Source organism: Amphiprion ocellaris, chromosome 12 (genome assembly GCF_022539595.1).
Source record: "Amphiprion ocellaris isolate individual 3 ecotype Okinawa chromosome 12, ASM2253959v1, whole genome shotgun sequence".
Lineage (NCBI taxonomy): Eukaryota > Metazoa > Chordata > Actinopteri > Pomacentridae > Amphiprion > Amphiprion ocellaris.
Genome location: NC_072777.1, coordinates 32059220 through 32081413, shown reverse-complemented (window position 1 = coordinate 32081413; position 22194 = coordinate 32059220). Strand labels below are relative to the sequence as shown.

General features: G+C 41.4%; 1 protein-coding gene across 1 annotated transcript in view; it reads left to right on the top strand.

Moving 5' to 3' along the window:
* Nucleotides 1-22194, top strand: part of atad2b (ATPase family AAA domain containing 2B) — a 100638-nt gene that overhangs the window by 5907 nt on the left and 72537 nt on the right. Inside the window, exons 6-20 of the mRNA XM_023277729.3 lie at nucleotides 47-170; nucleotides 284-433; nucleotides 609-684; nucleotides 867-968; nucleotides 1226-1337; nucleotides 2458-2573; nucleotides 2871-3045; nucleotides 3334-3422; nucleotides 5223-5382; nucleotides 7154-7244; nucleotides 7426-7737; nucleotides 8358-8508; nucleotides 12366-12552; nucleotides 12666-12851; nucleotides 20420-20555. Coding sequence (XP_023133497.1) covers nucleotides 47-170; nucleotides 284-433; nucleotides 609-684; nucleotides 867-968; nucleotides 1226-1337; nucleotides 2458-2573; nucleotides 2871-3045; nucleotides 3334-3422; nucleotides 5223-5382; nucleotides 7154-7244; nucleotides 7426-7737; nucleotides 8358-8508; nucleotides 12366-12552; nucleotides 12666-12851; nucleotides 20420-20555 — 2167 coding nt within the window. The remainder of the gene's footprint in view (nucleotides 1-46; nucleotides 171-283; nucleotides 434-608; nucleotides 685-866; nucleotides 969-1225; nucleotides 1338-2457; nucleotides 2574-2870; nucleotides 3046-3333; nucleotides 3423-5222; nucleotides 5383-7153; nucleotides 7245-7425; nucleotides 7738-8357; nucleotides 8509-12365; nucleotides 12553-12665; nucleotides 12852-20419; nucleotides 20556-22194) is intronic.

Sequence of the window (22194 nt, the reverse complement as noted above, 5' to 3'; positions counted from 1 at the left end):
CTGTCTGATGATGTGAGGTGATGACATCCAGGCTCTGCTCTTTCAGGAAAACATGGACATGTATTCCCGGGTGAAACGCAGGAAATCCATGCGCAGGAGCACGTTCAACATACCGGCGCACCACAAAGTCATGAGCAAAACGGAGCAGGAAGAGGAGGAAGGGACGGAAGGTCTGTTTCTGTCATGGAAACTTAATGAAATAGCTTTAACTGAATTAATCAAAACTTTGGTGAAATATTTTAAAATCATATTCTTGACCGAAGTTTGAAAATGAAACTTTCAGAATCTCATGGTGAGGAAGAGGAGGAGGACGCAGAGGATGACGATGAAGATGATGAAGGAGATGAAGCAGAAGAAGCAGGAGAGGAAAATGACAGACCGTACAACCTGAGGCAGCGGAAGACGGTGCAGAGATACGAGGCACCGCCTATTGGTTAGTTAGTTTATTTTTCCTTAAACAAGTCTTACATTGAAATGCAGTTTTTCTGTGTGTCTGTCGTTCGGATGTCCATTTATTGAGTTGTTTTTCTCCAAGTTTAATCACATTTGAAACCAATTTCAGAGATCATATTGCGCAGCCACCACTCACGTTGTGTTTGCTTACTCAGAGCCTGTGAACAGAAAACAGAGCAACCCGTCGCTTTTTGACACCCACAGATCCCCAGCAAGGAGAAGCCATATAAGGTGGGCAGAAATTTGTGGGGAAAAAAAACTCAAATCTGATGCGAAATGTGTGTACGATGTGTCATTCTTAAACAGCTTGTCACTGGTATGAGTAATCAACTCAGAGCTCTTGTTATTAAAAGATTAAGGGAGGGGACAGTAGTGTTGCAGCACTCGAGCTAAATCATCTCGTTTTTCTCCAGAGTGAAGAAACATGCCATTCACAGCAGCGACACCACCTCGTCTTCTGATGAAGAGCGATTTGAGCGGAGGAAAAGCAAGAGCATGACCCGGGCAAGGAACAGGTGCTTACTGCTGCTTTCCTTCCTCAACCTTTTACCTTCTTGTCTTCTGCTATCGTTTCTTTAAGCACTAAAGAATAATTGAGATCTAGGACTGTTAGAAGCTGTGGCCATTGTGTTCATAAAACCAGCCGCACCAGAAAAGTAATTTCAGTACTTCTCCAATCATCTCACAGGCACTTCAGGGGGAATATGTTGGCCCCTTAAGTGTTCGTACAACTCCGATATAATTACTTACAACTGTTTCATTTTTTCAATAGGTGTTTGCCCATGAACTTGACCGCAGAAGACCTGGCGAGTGGAGTGCTGCGTGATCGGGTGAAAGTGGGTGCAAGCTTGGCTGATGTGGACCCCATGAACCTCGACAACTCAGTGAGTGGAAACACTAAAAATCAAAAGAAAGTCAGTCCATGCCATGTCACAAAACCTCACAGTTCATGTAGCAGATTCTCCTGAAAAATTAATGTGAAAACGTCTGTTAAGTTCACGGCACTTGCAAAATCCTAAAGCTCCAAATTAGTCATGAGTTTTTGAAGCTATAGTTCATCATTTTTGTCATTCTTTCCAAACCTCACCAGGCACTTATTTTTCACTGGATTGGGTTGACATTTTTCATCCATGGAACCCAAAGCAACAGCTGGGCTGTTGAATGTTTTACAGTGATCAGTAATAATAATAATAACTTTATTTGTATAGCACCTTTCAGAAGAACATTCACAAAGTGCTTTGACAGGTAGAACATAGTGATAAAAGAGAAATAAAAAAGAACTTTACTGGAAGGCGAGTCTATAAAAGTGGGTTTTAAGAATTTACTAATTGGTAACAATAGAAAATGGTCTGCCTCAGCAAAGAGTCTTCAAACTCCAAACTCCAATAGTTTTTACCGACTTGCAACCAAATTTTGTTTAATATTGTGCAATATTTATGTATTTTTTAATCATGCTGTGAAGGCAATTTTGGAACTGTATTTTGACCGAATATGTTAAGAATTAGATATACAAACAACTGTTAATGCTTAACCCTAAGTGTAAAAAACCCTGTTTACAGTAAATTATTAATGAAGTAACATAGCATCTTTTTATTTTTTATTTGGTATCTACAGTAAATATTAACCACTCCCCACTATAACCTCCATAATAAACATAATGTAGATCACTTGATTTCAGAATGTGGATTTGGGTTTTTGGGATTTTGCAAGGTCTTACGCACATAATAGAAGTTTTCACACTAATCTTCCTCCAGAAATCCATGACATTAACTGGCAGGGTTTGGTCAGTTGGGATGACTTAAAAGCCACACAGCAGCACAGTTGTAGTCTTACTTCTGGGAAGGGCTCAAACTTTATGAGTCACAACTAAAATTATCTCTTTGAATAGAGTTTCTAAATGTTGCCTCATAGTACATTTTGTCATGATTCAGAAAGACTGAATCTGGACTTAAAGGTCTTTCAAAGATCCTCAGATGACCTAAAATGTGTGTCTGCTTTGCTTAGGTGAAATTTGACAGCGTGGGCGGCCTCAGTAATCACATTCAGTCACTAAAGGAGATGGTTGTGTTCCCTCTGCTTTATCCTGAGATCTTTGAGAAGTTTAAGATTCAGCCTCCCAGGTGAGAAGTTGTCACTCATGACAGTATATTGCAAAAATGTCTCTTTAATTTATAGTGTATTCTGCATATGTTGCATTTCCCAATAAAACCAATGCACTCACTAACTTGTAGATATAAACAAGCAAGTTAAAGGTAAACAAAGAACATGAGAACAATTCTAACATCAAATATTATTGATAAACCAGTGTACTTTTCTTTATGTGGGATCATTTGGTAAACTTAGTTGAATGTAAAAAGTGATGCACTTTGCAATCATCCAATAAACTGTGGTCCCATTTTCTCTTCCTTCCCTTTTAGAGGGTGTTTGTTCTACGGCCCACCAGGGACAGGAAAGACTCTGGTTGCTCGGGCGCTCGCCAATGAGTGCAGTCAGGGAGACAGGAAGGTTTCCTTCTTCATGAGGAAAGGAGCTGACTGCCTCAGCAAGTGGGTCGGAGAATCAGAACGGCAGCTACGCCTGCTCTTTGACCAGGTGAGTCAAACAGGCAGCATTCTGAGGCAATTTTTAGACAGAAAACATGCAAGCATGGCTTTAGTCATTTGACCTGAGTCGATAGTGTATACAGAGAACAGGTCATTTGTTGCTGTTTTTACTTCTTGTATTTCTTGTGGTCTACATATTGCAAAACTTGTGGCTTCAATATAAGTGAAACACAGAAGTGAAACCCTGTTAATTGTAATCTAATATTGTTTTTCATTGAGCATTGTGCTTTGTTTAAAGATAGAGTTTGACTTTCTTCTTGTCTGTGCCTTTGATCAGGCTTACCTGATGAGGCCATCCATTATTTTCTTTGATGAGATTGATGGTTTGGCTCCTGTTCGCTCCAGCAGGCAAGACCAGATACACAGGTAAGGCTGTCAAAGATGTGCACACCTGTTTCTCCACGTAGGAACAGGTGATCTGATTATCTTATATTGTGGACAGTGTTAGTTTGGCCTATGATCCGCTTCCGTCGGAGTGGTATAGATGGCGTTACTTAAGATGTATGTATTTTATTTTGAAAGCTTGGTTGCTGTTAGCCAGGTAGCTTAGCTTGTGTCATGTTTCCCATCTCACGTCTTGCTGATGGACTGGAACTCCACATCTTGGACTTCAGCTGGCAACAGTACTCCTTCTTCTGCTGTCTTGGAGACTTGCTGCAAGCTTTAAGGTCTCCCCACCCAGAAACTGTAGTCTGTTCAGAACTTATTGATGCTCACTAAGGATGCAGAGCAGAACAAGGATGCCTTAAAGTCAGTCTGTGATGAGATTGCCAACTACTGTCACTAGCTGCAGTTCAAGATTGTGGAATTCAATTCGATTGTATTTATATAGCGCAGATTCACAACATATGCCATCTCACAGTGCTCAGCATAGTAATGCACAGACTTTACGAATTCTAAACAGAGAACAGAAAAAACCCCAACAGTCAAAGGAGTTGGAGTCCATTTATGAGAAGAGAGACACTCTTGAGAAGCCGTTGACGACATCCGTGAGCATGGCATAGCAACGGGATAGCTGGTTAGCAGCAACTGAACTTTCAAAATAAGCATGAAAGTGATAGAGATTCGAATTACTACTTCTAGTCTGAAATTCAGCTACTAAAATTAGAGTGAAAACAGGATGCAGAGATTGGGGAGTTAGCCCTTTAAACATGTGTTGCAGTGACAGACAGTCACCCCTATGGCTGATACTGTGATCACATGAGTTCAACTAAATCTGTGGAGACAATTGGGATCCAGATTGTGGTTCTGCTAGAAAAGTTTTCCATGTGATATTTTTACCAGATTGCTCAATCCTACCTCCAATGCAGTCTACTGTCGAAGCTTATAGTCTGCTGGCTGTGAAAAGCCACAGTAGTATTCGGTTTTTGCCATATGTCTGTAATCATTAAGTGGAAATGACACCTCATGGAGTCGACCTTCAAGTCACTCATACTCGAGCCAACTGTAGCCCTTGACTTTGTCTTTCGTGTTGCTTTTTCAACATGCATATACACATTGCCGAATCTACATGTGCAGTTCTAGATCACTGCTGCCATTATCTTGCTTGCCAACAGGTGGTGCAGGTTTGCTGGAACTAAACTTCCAAAACTGCTGGCATTGCAGCTTTGACTGTAAATGAATTTGGCCAAATCTGTATTTGGCTGCTATGCATCTGTAACACTTGAGACCTTATGTTTTTTGTTCATTTAGGATTGAAATGGAAATCAAAAGACTTCTCACTTCTGATTTAGACCGTTTTAATTTGAACTGTGAGTGAGGAAGAATGTTATTATCCAAAAACAGCTTGCAGTTTGTCCTCGCCAAAATGATTACCATGTAGAAAATTGAATATTTGTAAGTGAAGTAATTATGGACCACAGTTTGTTTAGAGCAGGAAAAATGCATATGCTTTATAGATGTTTTCCTCTTGCTGCCATGCGGGGTAAATACATGCATGGAGCCTTAGTGAGCAGGGACCAAGTCTGTGTACTGTTTGCAGAAATAAGGCCTTGATTATTTGGTCAGTGCTGTCTCCGGAGTCTGTTTTACTCGCAAAAAGTTTGTAGGCTCTTGTATACTGTTTGTTCCATCAGTGCCTTAAAGTTGGACAGTTCTTGAAAGATTTGATGCAGCTGAATGCTAAATACCCCAAATTACGTTCTGTCGCACGTTCTCCTTCTGCAGTTCTATTGTGTCCACTCTGCTGGCCTTGATGGATGGCTTGGACAGTCGTGGGGAGATAGTGGTCATTGGTGCTACAAACAGACTTGACTCTATCGACCCGGCACTCAGGAGGCCTGGACGCTTTGACCGGGAGTTTCTGTTCAGCCTGCCCGACAAGAAGGTGAGATGGAGAAACATCAATATAGTGTACAGTGGACATTATATCTTTGACACCAGGCTTTGTTTTCACCGTGCTTGGAAACTCTTTTCATGCCGTTTTCATTCTTACCTTTTGATTTTACGCCATAAACAATGGCAGATTTTTACCTCAAATATAGTGCACATATATCGCTGTACCCACATGCACAGCCAAAATAGAAACAGAGAATAATACAGAAATAATTACTCTTTTATTTATAAATCCTGTGTCTAAATTAGCAACATGAGCACAGGCATCCTTCTGGCTAATAAGAGTTTTATCCTTCCTGTTGAAAATTCTGATTCCAGAAGCAAAAGACAAAGCTTGCTTTTTTCTGCTGTGCCCAAAACTGTGTAACATGTGAGCAAATGTGACCGTGAATCAGATAAACAGCTCAGTGTAGGTGACTCCTCCCCATCGAGCCTGCCTAATGGGTTGCCTTGCATCGTTTGTCCACACAGCAGGATCATTGGTAATCAAAGCCTAATCTGCAGGCCATTGCCGGCTGCTCACCACTAGTGAGCTCTGACTGATTAAAAGTCCCTCCCTGGTCATTGATTTAACCCGTAAAAACTCTCCCCTGTGTATCGATGTTACACATTTAAAAGTTTTTTTTACAACCAAAATAATCCCTTCCTCCCTTATAATGTCTCAGATATAACTACATTTACTGTTTCTTCTCTTGAATGTGTAGGTCTGTGAAGTTGCTGCTGCTTTTTCCACCCTCGCCCCCCTGCATGTGCAGCTGGGAAAAAATACTAAAAACTAAAAATCTCTGTGTTTGAAAATTACATTTTTCCACAAAGTTTTCATTTTCCCCCCTTAAAATCGATTGGATGTTAGGCTACACTGTTGATTCTCCTAGAATGTCCCTTCCATCTTCTCCACTCACCCCTCTGCCATTCACTGCAGCTCGAGCACACCAGCTCACCTACGACTGCTCAAACACTGTGTAACTGCCCTACGCTACACAATTTAGCTATACATATTTGATCTGAAAACCACATCAGAGGAAGAATAATGAGACAGAACGCTGTAGGAAAACTTGTTCTTTAGGTTTAAAACCCCAGAAGTGTCAATCTGTGTTTTTACAACATAGTGAGTGGATATAGCATGGGACTTATGGAGAACTCAGAACTTACCACTGTGTTTGGGCACCAGTAATATAAAGCAAATACAAATTAAGGTGTCTCCAAACTACTATTTAAATTCTAACTCTTTTTAACGAGGAATTGTACGATTGTACATGATGGAGAATCTTCTTGCAACAGCCTTTTGTTTTAAGTATCATTTGCCTTCCTGATGGATGCACAATTGACACAGTTAGAATTTGCATGCTTTAATATACACATCTTCAAACTGTTGGGAGAGAGTTGAGAAAACTCACACAGAAATTCCCCAGCTGACCGGCAGGTTTCTCAGTGCTAACTACTGCACCAACTTCCAGTTAGCTGTAAAGCTGTATGAAACCTGGCTCAGTGATTTCTTTTGATAGAAATGAGAAAGATAATGAAAAATTATTCTGTCCAAAACCACTTTGCTCCAACAACCTGATCAGCAAAGCAGTATCCTGTGGAGACACTGAAATGAATGACAGGACTCACTCTTGCACTCTGCTCCATTTTGATCTTTCTCACTGTGTTTTCAGTTCTATATACAGGGAATGCTACACCTAACAAAACATGTTTATGGTGTGTTTTCCTGGTTGTTCACATATTTTCTCTTCTGTTTTTTCCCCAAATACATTTTTCAGGCCAGAAAGCACATTTTGGAGATTCACACACGGGACTGGAATCCCAAATTGGCTGAGCCATTTGTAGATGAACTTGCAGAAAAATGTGTCGGTAAGAGAGATTCTAAAGTATGAAATTATATGTAGTGTCGAACTTCACCTAGGGTTAATGTTGACCTACAAAATTTCACCCAGCAACTGCAGTGGGGTTGCTTTGCACAGCTTACCAAAAGAACCTCTATAAAGGCAAAACAAATGACTGACTAACCTGTGTTTATCTGCTCTGCTCCCAGGCTACTGTGGTGCTGACATCAAAGCACTTTGCACAGAGGCAGCCTTGGTGGCGTTGCGCCGCCGCTATCCCCAGATCTATGGCAGCAGCGTCAAACTGAAGCTGGATGTCACCTCCATTGTCCTGGGGCCTGGCGACTTCAGCAAGGCAATGAGGACTATTGTCCCAGCCTCCCAGAGGGCTCTGGCTCCCCCGGGCCGGGCCCTGTCCCCCACCCTCAGGCCCCTGCTGGCCATCTCTTACTCCTTGGTGCTGAAATCTCTGCTCCGAGTCTTCCCCCATGCTCAGTGTACTGACAGGGACAACACACACGGTAGGGATCTGGCATCCAGGCACCTGTGGTTTGTTTTACTGCCGCTGGTTGTTGCTTCTCCGACCCCGACTCTTGCTCTTTTCTCTCTCGCCACCTGTCTCACTTGTTGGTTTGTTATTCCTGTTGGCGCTTTGTAGTATTTGATTATCTGTTTCTCTGAACCTCGAATCTGTGATGAAACATCCCCCCTGTGTATGCAGAGGTGATAGCACAGAGATTGGATAACTAGTCATCCTGTGAGTGCTTCAATAACTCAACTCCCACTGCAGTCAACAAAAGAGTGTTTACAGCAGATTAGCCTCAATGCAGCATTTGACCAGTGGGAGATTGCTTGTAGGAGCTGTACTTCTTAGACCCAATAATGACATGAAGTTCCCATGGTGCTTCATCACTTTAAATGGCCATTAGATCTCCCCTGGTATCCGAGCTCCCTTTTTATTCTCTCTTTTGCAGGGAATTAGCCTCATTAAAGTCAGTGATAGGGTTACTTTGAGGATTAAACTTTGTAGAAGCAAACTTTTACATCTGTTTGCTGCCACTGCACTGAATAACAGGAAGAGTGAGCTGCTGCTGCTGCTGCGTGTTCATGGCTGTGTAAGCAGTGTTTCTCTCTGTGCTAGGCGGTGACAATCATCTGCTTGAAGAGGACTTTTACAGCGACGATGACAATGAGGACAGCTCCGCTTCCATCTACGAAGTCCAGCCTGCTGCATCCCCAAAGAGTCACCTCTCCTCTTCTGCAATACACAGACCCTTTCTCCATTTCTCCTCGTGAGTTCTCACATTTGCCCTGAGAAGAGCAGAATTTTTACCTTTTCTTTTTATAGGATTTAACTATTTACTGACTATTTACTTTTGCCCAATTTTTTATTGAGAAATGTAGAATAAGGTGATCTGGTTGAACTATTGCATTTTTAGTCTGAGATGAGGTTAATTTCTCCGAGGGAACTTGAAGTCAAATCTGATGAGTCTTTCTGTTTTTGCAGTTTCTTGCCGTGATAAATGATGGAAATTTGTTGATAAATCTATATTTTATTCATTTATCTTTGATAAACATATCTTTCAAACCTGCTGGCTGGCTTTGGGGTTCAGAGGGTGAAGGACATGTCAGACTTAATGTGAAAAACTGCTTTTTGAATACATTCAGGTAAAGAAAGTTCACAGGACATAGAATGACCTTTTCCTATACACTGAGGTGATGATTACTGCAGATGTTTAATGACTGTACCACTGTTCTACTCAGTGTAACTGGTTTCCTTTTTTAGTGATTTGATGGGCACTAATAGAACTCAAGCTTGTCTCTTTATTAAGATATAGCACATTGTCTTCTTCACAAGAATCTAAAAAGTGAAAATATATAATGGCATGAATGAGCAGCAAATATATCTCAGTGACTCCACAGTCAAAAGACCCAAATCAAAGGGTGAAAGTGAAAAGAAAATGCAACAAGAGAATTCTGTTGTCAGATTTGCTCTTCCAGCTTCCATTCAGAAATGGAGAGATGAAAGAATTAAACTGCTCAAGGACTGACCTATGGCTTCTCATGTGCTCAAACCATTTGTTAATGAACCTATTGATCTCTTAATAAGTTTCTAGTCCTCAAGACTTCCAAACACACTTGTCTTGTGTGCAAGGTGTACAGAAAGCTCCTTTCAGACATGCACTTCATTCTGTTAATCTGAAGAAATGTAAACGTACCTGCTTCATGCCTAAATGCAGGGCTTTCACTGGTAGCACTGGTGTGACCAACTTTCTCATTTGGTCCACCCTCCCACCTTGTCAAAGCAAAACACACCGCTTATTGAACATCTGCTTATCGATAGACAGACATCACATTTACAGATGTTCCCTAAATGCAGTCTGCGATAACTGCTGCTGGTTGGCTGCAGTGCTCAGGCAGGTCTGTGACCAAAAATGACCTTGAAAAGAATTAAACTAGGGCTTTCTAATTTTCCCTAATCTTTTTTTCCTACATGCAGTCTTTTCTATGAGCAGAAAAAACAACGCATGTACATTTGCATTTCACGTAAATAGCGTAGTAGTAGATACCACAGTAGGTAGTGTTCATGAAATGGTGTGAAGCTAAAATCATTATTGTGATTAATATTCACCCTACTTCTGCGTTAGCCATTATTGGTGAATTAATTGTTTTTCCCTTCAATATCTTGCCTCCTCCTGCCCTCTGATCATCAGGTGTGTCTGAGTCTGGCCTCTCTCTGTCTGCCTCCTTTTCCCTCATTTTCTTTTTAAATAATCGGCTACAGATCACTTTATCTTTATAACACACACCAACTAAACAGTTTGCTTTACGCACCAGGCAGGGACAGACTGACAGAGCCACCGAAGTTATAAAAGTAATACAGCGACAGCAATACAGCTTAATGATCATCATTCACTGGCTCAGATGTGAGACCAGTTGAACCTTCAGCTTGCACACTCTCACAAAAAGGTTGTAAATGTTACCATTTTAGTCGCAGTCTGTACCTAAATGAACACCTCACTCACTTGTCCATGAAAGTCACAACCGCAATCTTACTGAAGTTGGAGCTACGAACATTTCGGTATCGCTTTCAACAACCTGAGCTGCATACAGTCACATCAAACGACTGGCAATCATACGGGAGTCAGTGAAGGCTTTTTCCACATTTTGGTACCCATTTTGGTAGTTTGTGCCACAGTGACTGTTCTCAGGTTGAGTCCTGAGCTGCATTACAGTTGTCAGGATATTTTTTATTTCTCTGAAAGTATTAGTTCGATTCTCATCAAACAGGACAGAATTTTCAGTGTTTGGGAAATCATAAATAAACTTGGCTATTAGTCATTTGGACAGTTTAATAACCCTGCCATTAGTTTTAATCTTTTGTTGTTTACTGCATTATTATGCTGTCAGCTCCATCACTGACATGTCTGTGCGTCAACCATTATGTAAACTTCTTCAAATCGATTCATGTCATTGCGGATGACAGCTGTCCGTTCCCAGCTATCAGTCAGGTAAACTTGAGTAGAAGGGGCGTTGTGTGTGTGACACAAAAGTCTGATGTGGCAGCTGGATTTCTCTAAAACCCCAGTAGACTTTACATCAAAGTGAAGCTTAGCTGTGTGTTAATTTCCTCCAACAGGAAAAAATCTGTTGAAATATTGAAACGTCTGAAGTTCTGCCTTGCATTGCAGTTATTACACATCAGTTCAGTTGTATCAGCTACAGGTTTTATGGATTTTTCACTTGGTGTCCACTAACACCCTACTGAGTATTTCATGGTAGTTAAATATACAACATCTCCAGTCTTTTAATACAGATGGACCCTTTTGTTGGTTGAATGTTGATGTCTCTATGCACCTCATCTGTTTTGAGTGCTCTCAGAGCCGTGTTTGCCCGGCCTAGTTGTCAAGTGTTGCTATCAAACACCTGCAATGGAAGCTCACACAAATCTCCAGGGCCTCAAAAGACCTGTGTCTTATAGGTGGAGTTACTGGTAACATATGGGCAAAATAATGAATGTTCAAGATGAAGGAAGAGACCCAGCCATTTGCATTTCTGCCCTGCTGTGCCATCCCACAAAATGCAGATCAGAATTACTGGGATCATGTGCATATGCAAACCTTTAAAGAGCCCTTATTATGCACCTTTACAGGTTCAGAATTTTGTTTTACTAGAACATGCTTACATGCTTTATTCAAAGATTTTATTGTTCTGTACATTGCTACAGCACTTCTTTTTTAACCTCTTCTGTCTGAAATGCTAAATTTTAGCACCTATCTCTCCTCCTCAAAACCCCTAGATTGCTTTAATTGGTCAGCTGACATGGCAATGTTGGTTACGCACTGTAACCCAAGAAAAGTACCCCCTGGACACATGCATGTGTTACATGGTGGTGCAAATAATGAGGAGAGAAAAGCCTAGATTTCAGGCAGGTAGGGAGCAATGTTTTCTGTAGGAGAGAAACACTCCGTTTGGCATTCACTTTGGGCTTTTACATGCACAGAAAAACTATAACAACCAAATTTGGGGGAAAACACCAAAAAGCAGATTATGAGCTTTTTAAAACAGAACTGAGCTGCTCTTGGCTGCAGGCCTGTTGCCCTCTGTGCGTCCATAGAACATTGACACAAGGGAAAGCTTCACACTTCTACATAATATAGTTAGAACTGGAGGTTTACCCAAACTGTAACAAGCCTTTGCTATTTTCCCTCAGACCACTCATTGGCGTGTAGCTTGTTCTTTCTTTTTTTTTTTTTTTTTGCAGACCAGCTGCATCACTTTTGGTTGCCTTTACTCCCAGTTGCTAAGACTTTCACCTCTATTTAAAGAAGCCAGCGTTCATCGTTCACTGATTACTATATAGTCTTTGCTCTTGAAATCTTTCACACTGGCAAAAAAGCAGTGCACAGCGATGCTGTATGTATTTATGCTGCTATTATTTACACAAACTGAGGTGCTTTGGCAGAAAAGCCTGTCATTACATTTACATTAAACATGCATTTACAGTGAAACTCTCCCAGAGCTGACTTATTGCAAAATGCAATGCAAACCGCAGTGCTTCTGTGTGAATGACAGGTCGACTGCTGTTCTGAGTTCATCAGACAATGGATGGTATGCTAAGTATGAACTTCCCATCTGCTCCTCCTAGCTCTGCCCTGCAACAGCCCACAGCATACCGGCCTCGTCTGCTGCTGGCAGGGGCCCCAGGCTCAGGACAGAGCTCCCACTTGGCCCCTGCCTTGCTGCACCACCTGGACAAGCTACCAGTGCACCGCCTGGACTTGCCCACTCTCTACTCCGTCAGCGCCAAGACGCCAGAGGAGTCCTGCGCTCAGGTAACACCTGCACAGACCCATGCCTTGGAATTTAGTGACAGCTCAGACTTCTTCAACTGTCTTTGTTAATTCACATTTAATTAACAATGCGTGCTTGACCGTTGCGGTTGCAGGTTTTCCGCGAGGCCCGTCGGAGCATGCCCAGCGTGGTGTACATGCCACATATCTCAGAGTGGTGGGACACAGTGAGCGACACTGTGAAGAGCACCTTCCTCACACTGCTGCAGGATGTGCCCTCCTTCAGCCCTGTTCTCATCCTCGCCACCGCTGAGACTTACTACTCAAAGCTGTCAGACGAGGTATACACAAACACACACCAGAGCTGACATTTTCAGATTTACCTGGAGGTCTGCCACGTGTTCTTTTGGGATTGCATATTGCTGTTGGTGCAATTGCTTCCTTTATGTGAGAGGGGATTGTGGTGTTGGAGGGCCAAAGCTTCATTCAAAGGTCTCTTTTTATTTCTTTTTATGCTGGAATGTGAGTGCAGACAGAGTCAAGGTCATCTGCTCCCAGAGAGTTTTTATCTACTTTGGCTCCATCACCCTTTCTTGTCATTTGTCCCACTGCCTGCTTTTTTTCCCTGGGTATGCCTGCCCCTGCTCCTTCATCCTTTCACTTGGATTTATTATTTTCTCTCTGAAGCCAAAGCAGAGTCAGACCACCTGTTGTGTGTTAGGCTGCAAGGGATTGATTGGGTTAGAGGAAGAGGAAAGAAAGAAGATCGGAGAGGGGAACAAAAGACACAAGAAAAATAAGGAGGTGGGCTCTTTCTAGTCAGGCAACAGAAGGGCTTTAATTAGGTCTGGGGGTTGACGGCCCCAGATCTTCACCCCAGGCCACACACTCCATATCAATATGCCTGTGCAGCTTGTAGACTCTTATGGGTTTCTGTCTTTGTGCATGTGTGTGGTTGCTGTTTTGGCAAGGCCTTAACCCTGGCCCAGCTCCAAGGCCAGAGAGGCTCTTGGGATGATTCTCTCTCTGTAGTTTACTCGTTAGGACTGAGGCACCTGGACTGCTGCAACAGACATCTAAGCTCTTTATCAAACTCTCTAAGTTCTAGTTCCCCATTTTCCCACATCTAAAAATACTGTATGGAGATGTTTACAAGGTTTTCTAAATTTCTAATTTCTCTTATGATCATTTTTACTCATCTTTCCATCTTTATTTCACTTTATTCTTTGGTATCTTTATATTTTTTGGTTGAAAGTTCCTCACAGGTTTCTGCATTGCATTAAGGTTTTTTTTTTTTTAAATTTCACTTAACTCTAGCATGTTGATTTGCATGCTGTGTTAAGAGAATAAGTATGAAAATGGAACTACTGCACAGACCATTCAGTCCTAGTGTCACATGTCAGATTGCTCTTCATTACATGCCAGGTGACTGGCAGAAACTGTGCAAGATTTGCAATTACCGCTTCTTCAGATTGGCTTTTCTTTGGTCATTGAACATGTAGCCATTTAGTCTGGAAAATTGGAGAAGCTCATGATGGAATAAATAGCATGATCGACTCAACATGGAGCCAGCATGAAGCTATCAAGACTGTCCTGAGGCTATGTTGGCTTTCTCCTGCGTGTTTTTCTCCATTTCAGTGTCTCGTGCTGCTACTTTATAGTGGGATTGCATCATTGCACTTGTTAATCAGTTCCTTATTATTACATTGGTGAGGCCATTTCTTTACTCATTTTAAAGCTATATTAAAAAGCAAATCATCACGCTTGTACCACACACACTGCGCCTCCGGCTGCACTGTTCCCACAACGAGAATTAACATTTTGGAGACAGCTAGTGAGTATGTTTGATGATAAATTGATGACTGAAAGATGGATATTGTTGCGCATCTCCTACTGATTTTGTTACACTGAGAGCATCCTCCATATGTTGAGGAAGTTGACCGCTGACAGTTTTTGCTGTTGGGAACAAAATCAGCCTTCATTCTCAACTGGGATTGGGCTCCTATCTGCAGTCCATTGTCAGTTGTTTTTTTCAGTTATTTTATTTTTCCATTTTAATGGCCTGCCTTCTTGAGATCTTAACTGAGCTGCAACAATTAGTCAGTTAATTGATTAAGCTGTCAGCTATGAAAATAACCATCAACTACTTTAGTGTTTAATTAGCCAGTTTGAGCAATTTTTTAAAGAAAATAAATCAAAATTCTCTGATTTCAGATGCTTAAATGTGAATAATTTCTAGTTTCATTCCTCCCCTGTGATAGTAAACTGAATATCTTTGAATTGTGGATGAAACAAGACGTTTTAAGACATCCTCTTGGGCTTTGGAAAACACTGATTTTATTACATTTTTTACCATTTTCTTACATTTTGCAGATGAAACAAGTAATCGATTCATTGCAAAAATAATCAACAGGTTAATTGACGATGAAGATAATTATTAATTGCGACCCTGCTCTGAAAATGAATTACTTTTAAGTCATCTTTTGTGTTTGGTGTCCAGTCGATTTAAAAGTCATGTTTGAGAAATAGATCCAACTGTATGTGCGGCTGTGCATCCTGATCAGTTCTTAACATATGCTATCCACAGCTGCTTGTTCATTTAGAGGTTGCAAGCGGAGATGTCCTTCATTTGACGGCGTCGGATTCTGTTTCTAACAGTGTCGGACAGCTGTTCGTTCTGTCCTTACAGTTTACTGCTTATCAAAGTTCTCAAGGTGATTGGCTGGTCATGCTGGAAACTTTTGGCAGAACTACACACTTGCAAAGACGTGCTTGCTAGTTTCATCTGGTTTAAAACCGAAATAATCCCACATTGTATTCTTTGTTTGCACCAAGCTCCCTACATGTTAGACACATCTTTATAAATATATCTGCATTCGCTGGTTGTTGGACGGATGGTGGCTGGTTAGAAAATTGTACCAACTTTAATAGATTTCCTGTTTTACGAATGACCTGTAGATTGTTTTTGTTGCTTTCTGTTAAATCTAGTTACATTACACTAAGTCACGCATTAGTTTCATGTTTGTGTTTTGTGTCCTATGAATAAATGCATGCACCGGCCTTTAATATATTTAAAATAAATCAGTGCTTGCAGCTGTAGAATAACCAATTCCATAACTTATTTACTGTGATAGATTACTTCTGTCAAGAAGGTTTCAAGTTTGTGCTACTTTTTCTTACAATCTCTACGTAACCTTAAGCGGTGGCTGTCAGTAAACTCATCAGACTAAAATTAAAAACCCCCAAAAGATAACTGGTATGCTTGAGAAATTTGTCAACACAGAGAACGGCAGCTTATAGACTCCTCAACGCTCCTGCTTCTAGTGATTTTCTGTGTGATGGAAGTGTAACTGCAGGCTCTCTTTGGAAGTTTCCAATGGGAAATTATCAAGGGGGGCTTCCAGCATTCCAAACAGGGATTGATTATTTTTTCAAGGTATTTACTGAAAGACTGTGGCTGGGTACATGTTTAGCAGCTCCCTTGCCCAACAATTGGATCCATTTGCTAGAATAGTTTTTTTTTTTTTTTTTAGGTGTGGACATGCTGCAGTATACGGTGCTTTAAGTGGTCTGGCTAGCTCTGTGAGTGTTGTTTCACTTTCTGGCATGGAGAACACAGTGACAGCTGCTGTCTCAGCTCCAAACCTCAGCAGGGAACAGGCAGCATCCCTTCCCAGCCAAAACTGACAGTACAGGCTTGGGCCCAGCTACAGAGCGACCCTCCCTCCCTTAACAGCTATTCACTCTGCTCTGATTGACTTCCTTTTCTGTGGAGGATCAGTGGAAATTGCTTGAACATGTGATTGTAAAAGCGATATACCTACAGTTAGAGGAAGAGATTGTGTCCCTTCAGTCATTATGTTTAGTGCTGGAAGTCTTTTTGGGATACAAGCGCTGGTAACTGCATCAAATGTGTATTTATTGTCGTAGCAGCAAATTGGTATCAGCTCTGTCTTGTCAGGTGTATGATAGTTTGTGCAGTGTGTCCTCCAGCCAGACTTGAGGCACAAGTGTTTATAGCTGCTCTGAATGGAAGCACACTTGAAGGTGGACAGAAAAGCCACAGAAAAAGGATGATGCACAATAACACTTCAAATGTAGATGAGTGCATGCGCTTTCAGACGCTCATTCCTTAAAGGCATTTGTGGTGTTGCGCTCATTTGTAGACACAGAGGTGACGACTAATGTTTTGTAGGATGAAAAATCGAGCTTTAGAGGGAGAAGAAAATCCCGCCACTGGTTCTACTTCGTACAACTGTTAGATACAGATCTCTTCAGTGCCTTCCAAGTGCATATTAGCTCATTTGCCTAATGTACCATTAGGGGTTGACCAATTATTGGAGCTGTTATTCAGCATTTTTCCACTTATCAGTATTATTTTTTAAGAAATTTTCTGATAAAATGCAAAATTTAAAAATACCAGCTGCTTCTTTCTATTTCTCTTTTGTTCTTCCCACAGCAGGATTTGACTGGTAACCATTTAAAACTATACGAGTCAGAGCCTGTCAACACCAAAGAATAAATGAAAAGAAAAGAAAGGTTGTCACATAATTGAACATATTTATCTATTAGCTATACTGGTGCTGTCCCTTGGAGTTTTGCTGGGAGATGAAGTATAACACAAAGAAACGGACAACCATGCACACTTGGATTTTAGAATCACCAGTTAGCGTACAGTGCTTTTTTGGGGATTGTTAAAGGAATCTGGAGTACCGGGGGAAGCATGATTGGCAGGTTTGAACCCAAAACCCTCCTAAGAAATTACAAAAAAGGCATTTTAGTTAAGTTTTAATTTTGATGATCATGATTTTCATTGTTGCTGCAGCTGGTTTCAGATATTATCAGCTCCCTTGATTGACAAATAATCATTATCGGCCCTAAAACCAGCTATTTTGGTTGACCCCCATGTCGTCGTTATTCGTCAGTGCACGTAAAATTAGCAAAAGCATCTCTCTTCTGGGAGTCACTGGGCCATTGTAGTAGCTGGCTTAGCAAAGTAAGCCAGCAAGGCACCTTCCTATCCACAACCTGCGGCTCTTTTTTGGGGATGTGGAGGCACTTCGAGGCTAGATGGGACATGTAGTCCCTCCAGTGTGTAATAGATCTCCTCTCAGTCATCCACAGATACAACGTGGAGGCCCAAACCACTTCAACTGGCACCTTTCATAACGTAGCAGCAGTGGTACTTCACTGAGCTCCTCACTCTGGCTTTTCAGCTTATTTTGATCGCTTTTATTCGGTGATCCGTCAAAACCCACAACTCATGACTATAGCTGGAGGCTGGAACGTAGACCTGTGAAACCAGAGCCTCGTGGTCCATCTGACAAGCCCAACAAATCTCCATCTGCTCTTTAGTGTTCACTTTATTGTTCGAGAAGTCTTTGTTTCCCCTGTAATTTGCTTATTTCAGGATGCAGAAAACACTTCTTTGCATGATTTCTTCTAAATTTCCTTGTTTGTGATGGTTCAAGCTGGTTTTTCAGCTGCTTCTATGTGAACTGCATGAAAATTTATTCACTCCAGCCAACGAACTTTGCACCTGCCGTGGAGTTTTTTTTTTCTGAAGAAAAGCAAGACAGAGATGTAGTAACAGGGTGGTATCGGGCTCTCTGACAGACTTGTTTTTAGTTTTCTTTTCTACAGTTTCTACAGTTAAGAATTCATAATGCAGTGAGAACAGGCATCCAGTTGTGTTTTACAGTTGCTCGAGCCAGGCAGACATTCCCAATTTTCTTTGTACATTCAGTTCTCTCCTCCCTCCCTCCGTCTTTTTAACCATTCATCTATCAGCACATTTCTGCTCTCCCTCCCTCTGTGTCAACACCCCTGCAGCCTTTATCATGATGAAAATACTGCGAATCATTACCTGCTGTGCGCTGCGCACACTTTGACTGTCTCAGGCTCCCCTACTGTCTTCCTTGTTTTTACTCCATTTCACCTTTTTTACCCTCGTCTGAGGGGAGAGCGCCTAATGCAGGGCGAGAGGCTGAGAAGGAGAACAGAAGGCGATGCAGTGAGAACAAACATGCCACGGCTAAAGGAGAGGATCGATGTGATTGGCAGATGGAGGGGGGTATAAAGAGGAAAGTTGGTGCTTAGTCAGCAACAGCATTTTCTGGGAGTGGCCTTGAGCTCCAACTGAGAACTAACCTGGGATCTGTGAAGCACCCTGTAAGCTCAAATACAGATACATACCAGAAACTAAGGTTGCCTGACTTGTATATGTGTGTGCCTATAATATATTGTTATTTATCTGATAATTATCAAGATGAAATAAAATAGTCAGCAGTGATTTAAAATGAGGACACCTCTCCCCACCAGCTAGGTACACAGTAAGTTTGATGGATGTTAGTTTAACCGTGGGTAGCTTCTTAGATATGTATATATGCATTCCTTGCAGTATAATATAATTGCAGGATGGATGCTTTGCCTTCTCATTTGTTTGTAGACTTGTTGTCCTTGCCGGTTTTGTTTGGACTGTAAATTAGCTGGTAAATTAACATGGCTGCTCTGTAAAACATCCCACACCTCAGTGGAATCACCTCATCTTTTTTCATTATCTTAACTAGGCTTATAAAGGTACATACCTCGGTTTTAAGGTCTTGTTTTTGGTACAGCGAAAAGAAGACGTACAAAATAACAAAATGCTCCTTTTTCTTTTAGAAACGTTTTTATTACCTAACTATTATTTATTTATTTATTAAGTAACTATGGCTGTGTAATTTTTAAAAAGTTTGTAAATACTGCTGCAACTGGCTGATACCTCCTAATAAACAAGTAAAATAAAAAAAATCAAATATACCCGTGCTTGAATTGTACTTGTATTCACATTAGCAACCTTTAGCTGCACACTAGGACTGTGCAACACAAATATTCTCTCAAATACAAATGGTTAGCAAGAGCCTGTTAAGTGCAATTGGGAGGTTTTTTCCTCCACATTTTTCAAATGAGTGAAGTTTGATGTCCAACCACCTACACACCTGATGCCACTTAAACAATGCCAGTATATAACTTTTGATGGATCCACCTTTTTTTGTTAGTTTAAGTGTAGCTGGATGCCATGACTGGGTTCTGGCTTAACAGTCAGGGCTCCAGATTAACTTTTTCCTCTACTTGCTCTCTTTTCAAACATATGGAAGCACCAGAATAAACTTCAAGATAATAAATTATAAAGTTAAATAGTGCTTTTTAAAACATAATAATATATTTATTAGGTGCTGGCAGGGAGGGTCCATTTCCTTCTACTCTCCGCTTGACATTTCCAAAAATCTGAACTGCTCTTGTCAGTCCTTCGCCAGCAGCGACTGGTTTTCACCATTGAAGAACATCAGCTCATTTGAAGATCATTCCTTCACTTTCCAACAAAGTTTTGTTTTCTGACAAGGTTAAGATTGAGGAAATTTTTTTGAGAAGATTCTTTAGATGATATTTCTATAGCAAAAATCTGAGTGACGGTTTAGATGATTAGTCACAGCACTAATCCTGGAACTGCATCATTCTCTGCAACATTGAAAATATCTGACTGAAAATAATGTTACATCCATGTCAGTTATCTTGCACAGATCATAAATAACTGGTCCTGCCTTCATGTTGACAATTTATCTCAGCTGTTTTCTTGCTGCTTCTTGTTGCTGAATCTCTTTAAGTTTAGTTCACAAATCCACTTCTTTGAAGAACCAGTAACATCAGATAACATTACAGACAACTGCATGATGTTACTGAATGTTTCTACTTCTTATTTACAGCAGCACAAAAGTTCAGCTGCTTCTGACATTAAGAAAAAACAGCAGCTGGCATATTTACAAGTGGCACTGGCGCTCCTAGTTATAAAAATTTAGTAGCACTGTCTGCAGAAAGGTTCACTGTCTGCAGCTCTTGCAATATATTGTCTGTTTTCTTTTTACTACAGGTGAGAAGTATATTCCAGAGGACCTATGGGGAGGTAGTATCACTGAGTCCTCCAGGAGAAGAGGAAAAGAGGAACTTCTTCTCTGACCTGCTTCTGGTTCAAGCAGCCAGACCTCCTCCACGCCTCAGGAATACAGGTATTTGCTTCAGTACATCCACATGCAGGATGAGGCAGTTATGACTCATCTCTGCTGTCAGTCCTAGAGGGCAGTGTTGGCTGCGTGCTTCCTTCCTCGCTGTGTTTTCAACCTTTTCCCACAGTCCTGTTTGGATCCAGTGTAAGGTAAAGCAGCAGATGTTATTTCACTAGTAGAGATTCTCCTGTGCGAGTGTCTTAATTCGTATTCGGTGACGAGGGTTTAATATTTGACATGTTCGGAATTGATTTAATTTTGCCTCAGATAGAGCCCAAAAAAGTACAGATGTAAGATAATTAGGGTGGTGCACAGTGAAGTGTACGATTGACCCACCTCTCCATCTACCTCCTGCCTTCGCCCCAGTCCTCAGTGTTCCCAGAGCTCTCGGTTCCAGCTCAATAAGAGAGAACTGTCCACCCGGGCTTTTAAATGGAAATGGTGCCCCGCTTTCCTCCGTCGATTCCTCATTGATGTAAGGCAGGGGTCCCCCGCTTTAGTCGTGCTGCGCTCTTCAGGGGCTCCTCCCTTACTAAGATAGCCGTCCGACTTCCAGCAGAGAGGCCGGCACAAAAGCATGGTGGGGAATTGCTATGAGAGGGCCCGGCCGCGATTAACCATAATTAGAATCAGGGTTTGGATTGCTGCTCGTGAATCAAGTACCCTTAAGATGCTGCGGAGTAACGACGTCGGCAGATGCCTTGGGCGAAGCGCTGGTGCTGTGGGAGAGGAGGAGAGGGTGTCTGCTCGCCTTGCTTCTCCACCCTGCCGCTGGCCAGAGGCGATTCCTTAGTGCATTTCAGAACCCCTGTTTATGAAGGAGTGTAGCTGCAGTTTTTTGTCTTCAGCGCAAATAATCTGAAAGCATGATTTCTCTTTCCTCGGGTAAGATTTTTTAGCTCTCTGGAGTGATGTTAAAAGGAAATGGTGAAGAATGAGGTTTGAGATAAGACTGTGTGTCTGGTTTCTCACTTTCAGCCAATACGCTGGCTGTGCGTGAATATTTTTTAGATTTTTTATTTTTATATCTTCTGTGATGGTGACAGCTCTGGCCAGAGGCATTATGTTCTCAGGTTGTCCGTCTGTCAGTCTGACCCATTCTGATGAACAAAATTTTTCAGGAGGGCCTTGAGGCAGTTTCTTAAAATTTGGCACAAATGTTCACTTAGACTTGAAGATGAACTCTGTAGATTCTGGCAGTCAATCAGTCCGTCAGTCACTCATGGTTTGTCTTCTAACCATTCTAAATCTTTAGGTTTCTGGTGGTTAGGGTAATGCAATAATCTAATGATATAATATAACATACCACAGTATAAGAAGAACGGGAGTTATTGCTGTGTTTGAGGTGAGGTTACACATCCACATTCTCTTCATAGAAGTTGGTAATGCAGACTCGTGTTGTGTGTAAAGTGAGTCTCTCCTGGTGTTTGAGAGAAGTACCAACATGTTGCTAAAGTCACAGTACATTTTTGTTATAAGGAGAGCAAAGATACTTTGTATGTTGTGTTCGCTGTTCCAGAAGAGAAGAAGGAGTATGTAAGGAGAAGGAGATGTAATATTACTATGGCGCCCTCCATGCTTCACCCGTGAAACGATGTTTACCACAGATAAATGTTAGCAGCAGAAACACACAGCTAGATTA